The 3,935-nt window shown below is 29.2% G+C and overlaps 1 protein-coding gene across 1 annotated transcript in view; it reads right to left on the reverse strand.

The window, feature by feature from the left end:
- LOC111083568 (anoctamin-8-like) overlaps positions 1 to 3,723 on the reverse strand; it is a gene marked incomplete at its 5' end in the record, with an annotated part of 16,165 nt that extends 12,442 nt beyond the window's left edge. The window contains 2 exons of the mRNA XM_022380180.1: positions 1,782 to 1,934; positions 3,562 to 3,723. Of these exons, the coding sequence (XP_022235888.1) occupies positions 1,782 to 1,934; positions 3,562 to 3,723 (315 nt within the window). The remainder of the gene's footprint in view (positions 1 to 1,781; positions 1,935 to 3,561) is intronic.
- Positions 3,724 to 3,935: the final 212 nt, after the last annotated feature.

Genomic DNA, 3,935 nt, shown 5'->3' on the forward strand with positions numbered 1-3,935 from the left:
ATTATATCCAGCAGAGGGAAAAAAATGAGAGAAAAAGGATATACGGCACGTATAGTGTCAATTTCTATGCACGGACAGAATTTTCGCATAATTTATGCATAACTTTGAGTTAATGGAACCTCTGGAGAAGCAAGCCAGTAACAAATGTAGGATATTTGTGTAAAAAATATGTGTATGAGAAAAATGTACAAAACCTAAATGATGTTTATCTGCTTCAAAATTAAATACTATATTAATTCCAAAGGGCTGTTGATAAAGTTACAAAAAAGAGCAAATATATATTTCACACCATAGATGTGAAAAACAAAACAAAAACTTTTGGTATTTTATTCATCAAACTGCTTCGAAAGCTAAATACGTTACATTAACTCTCTCAATACAAGCTTGGTCAATTTGACCAACCACGTGATCTCTTTGTACTCGTTTAAAGTCTTTATAGATTTAATGCTTCTAACTTTCAAAATAGTATGTATATATATTCACAAAATTTGACCTCGTAACCACCAAAAAAAATTGAAATAAATCTAAATTACCCTTTTTTTCTTTCTAGAATGACTTCAAATTGTAACAGTATACATCTATTTATAATTAAATTTTATTGTTTTATTACCTTTCGAACCATGTGTAACTACTATCCGCTCCAAAATAAGTTGTAAATTACTCAGGGAAAGTGCAGCTCACGTTACGCTAATGAATTACATTACCCACATGATACTACGAGCTGTTTGTGTGTGTGTGTGTCTTGTGAAACTATTTTTATTATAATATTATTATAATTTATTTACCTAATCTAATCTTAACTAACCTAAAAGGATCCCTATTTTTACGTTTTAGTTACTTTTATAATTAGACTTAAAAAAATGACAGTAATGCATTTAATAATTTTTATTTAATTGAATAATGCATCAAAGAATATAGACTAATAACATGCAAAAAGTAGACAAATTTATCCAAGCTAGTCATTAACTGTCTCATGGGAACAAGGTTTGTACTCTGAGTGAAACTGACAATTAACTGTTAAGAACATAACATTATACAATACATCATTGGATAGATGAAAACTTTGACTTTCTATTGGTTATAGGTAATATATAATGAAACATAAGAGAGAACTATTAACGAATTCTGAAAGAGAGGATGTGACAGGTAGGCGAGGCAGGAGGGGTCTGATTTTCTATTCAATAGCTCTGTAACCATAAAAAATTGAAGACTATAAAAATTATGGTTTGTCTGAGCAATGATGGTTTTGTAGAGAGTAATTTGTGTTTAATTTTGTACATTTTTGAGGGGTGGTGGTTAAAATAGGGATGATGACATGCTAAGAGAAAATGTGTCACGTGGGTCACACTAGGGGAAATTCAGGATTTTTTTATATTGCCTTGTAGAATTAAGAACTTAAAACTTATATACTATTAAAATATGGATTATTAGCTAAGATTTTATGCTATTCTAATTGGTAGCTTACTAAAATTTTGAATGTAAGACAGTGATACCCTGTGTCATGTGCAGTAAAGGTATGTTCATAAATAGTTTTTTTTATATCACATTTAAAACGTAGTATTCAAATTTTGTGTAACTGGTTCTCTAACCTAAGGATTAAAGCTATAAAAAGAAAAAAAACTTTTATATGAATTGATTTTTTTAAGGTTATAAAATGCTTGAAAAAGCTTAATCGAGCCCTAGAAAGATATTAAAAAAACAACATGACTTAGATAGTTTCACATTTGGATGAAAAAAATCAGGATTTAAAATTTATAGTTGAAAAGAAAACAATTTATTACCTGAAGCTCAAAAATCAAAAACATGACCATAAATACTATGAGGAGGCAGAAGGCAATGACAGGTAGACTAACACAATATCTGAACAAGTTCTGTTTCCAGGCAGGATAAGTGGGCTCAAGCCTTCCAGTTACCTCGCTTTTTTGAAGTGGACCCTAAATGTTAACAATAAAATAAAACATTATAATATTGAATTTTATATAAAAGCATTCAGAAGTTTTCTTATAGTTCTTTTATTGTTGTATTTATTACATAAACAAGAAAAGGTTGATTAACTTGGTTACTTGTTTGCAAGAAAATCTCAGTTATAAACTCATCTATTGTTTTGTGTGCATTAAACTGTACTGGTTAAACTTATTCACTATACGTACGAAAAGCTAAACATCACGAACCTCTGACAACAAATTTAGCACTTAATAAATAATTAGCAACTATGACAGGATGATGCCTGGTGTGATATATTAATTTAACCTGAAAATGAAATTCGGTTATAACTTGATGTATTATGCATCACTTTTTTTTTTTTGGTACTATATGTTACATGGTTTAGATGTAACTGATTATTTATCTTTGGGTGTCTTTAAAACAAATTATCTAAATAATTCTAAGTCATAATAGTTTAATTAAATTTAAAGTTTATTAAAGTTGAACTTTTTCATTACACATATGAAACTGAAGACTACAACAAAGGGTTAGATTTGGATCTTCAAAGGTTCGGAATGCATAATGAATGAAGGTTTGAAACTTTGATAATACTAATTTACTGATAACGTTACCGTAACTATGAGTTTACATTTGATTAAACCCATTTATTTTACAGGTAATCCACATAAATGAAATAAAATATTCAAGTGTAGTTTATAATACATTAAACAGAACAATAATCATGTTTTTATGTTTAAAAAAACAAGCTTTCTTTCTGTACACATATTTGATGCTACATTCAATACTCATATAGCTACACATATATATAATAAGTTTTCATTTCAAGAGCACCCTATTGCAGACACTAAAAGAACTGCAGCTATATTAAGTGATAGAAATTTTTATTTGATAATCACCGTTCCAAACAGGTTAACAGTAATAGTGTTTTCAATAAAAAACTGTTGATTAATTAAACTTAAAAAACAACAAAACTGAGTAACACTAGCAGTTTGACCAGAAAAAAAACAACATAATCCTTCAACTATAACAAAAAATAACAAGTCACATTTTACTAAACATTGTTGATAACTTAAACATACACCTTAGATAAAGGTGTCAATCAAATGAATAAATAATAATAAAATAATTACAGCTAAACAGAACAGAATAACAGTAATACTGCAGTCAGAGAAAACAAACAAAAAGTAAAGGAGAGACAGTGTGGCTGTGAAAAGAATCGACTGTTTAAAATAATACTTTCATTTTTCTTGTAAACTAGGCATTCAGTACACACTGTTGGAGCAATATAGCTGCTAATTGTACCCTTCACCATAATGCTCTGCTACAATACATGGAAGGTGCTGTTACGTGTTTGCACATTTACTTAATAGAATAACTTTAAGTAATGGGCACTATATAAATCAAAATTCAAATTTTCCTTGTATGATTAGTATTTAAATATTTTCAAACAACTACTCTCAAAAAGAAAAAAAAAGAGAGATTAAAACCCAACACCTCTTGAGTGTCGCTTAACAAACCATTGTACCCAGCTCTGCACACACACGTACATTTGCTTAATGTATCTGTTAACTGTTTTTTAAAAGGTAAAAATATTATTAAGTTACAAATAATTATTACCAAGAAAAGAGGGCGTGGCTCTGAGAGAAGTTCACTCTGACTGTCTAAAGTACCCCAGCGATAAGCATGCTCAGCACAAGTACGTTTCCACGATTCTAAATATAGCGTTGCCCACAGAACGTTGAAGAGTGCAAACACTACAAAACACAAATCTTCACTGGCCTGGTTTGCAAATAAAAACAAAAAAACATTATCATTATATCAACATTTTCAAGAAATAAAGATGCTTACTACAAGTACTCATTAACGAGCCCCATTCTCAAATAACAAACAAAATACATTTTATGACAACTGTCGATTTCTCCATTTTCAAAAAAGTAAAACATGAAATATTTTGCACATGATTATGAAAATTCTCTCATTATAATATTTCT

This window comes from Limulus polyphemus, unplaced genomic scaffold, assembly GCF_000517525.1.
Source record: "Limulus polyphemus unplaced genomic scaffold, Limulus_polyphemus-2.1.2 Scaffold10143, whole genome shotgun sequence".
Classification (NCBI taxonomy): Eukaryota; Metazoa; Arthropoda; class Merostomata; order Xiphosura; family Limulidae; genus Limulus; species Limulus polyphemus.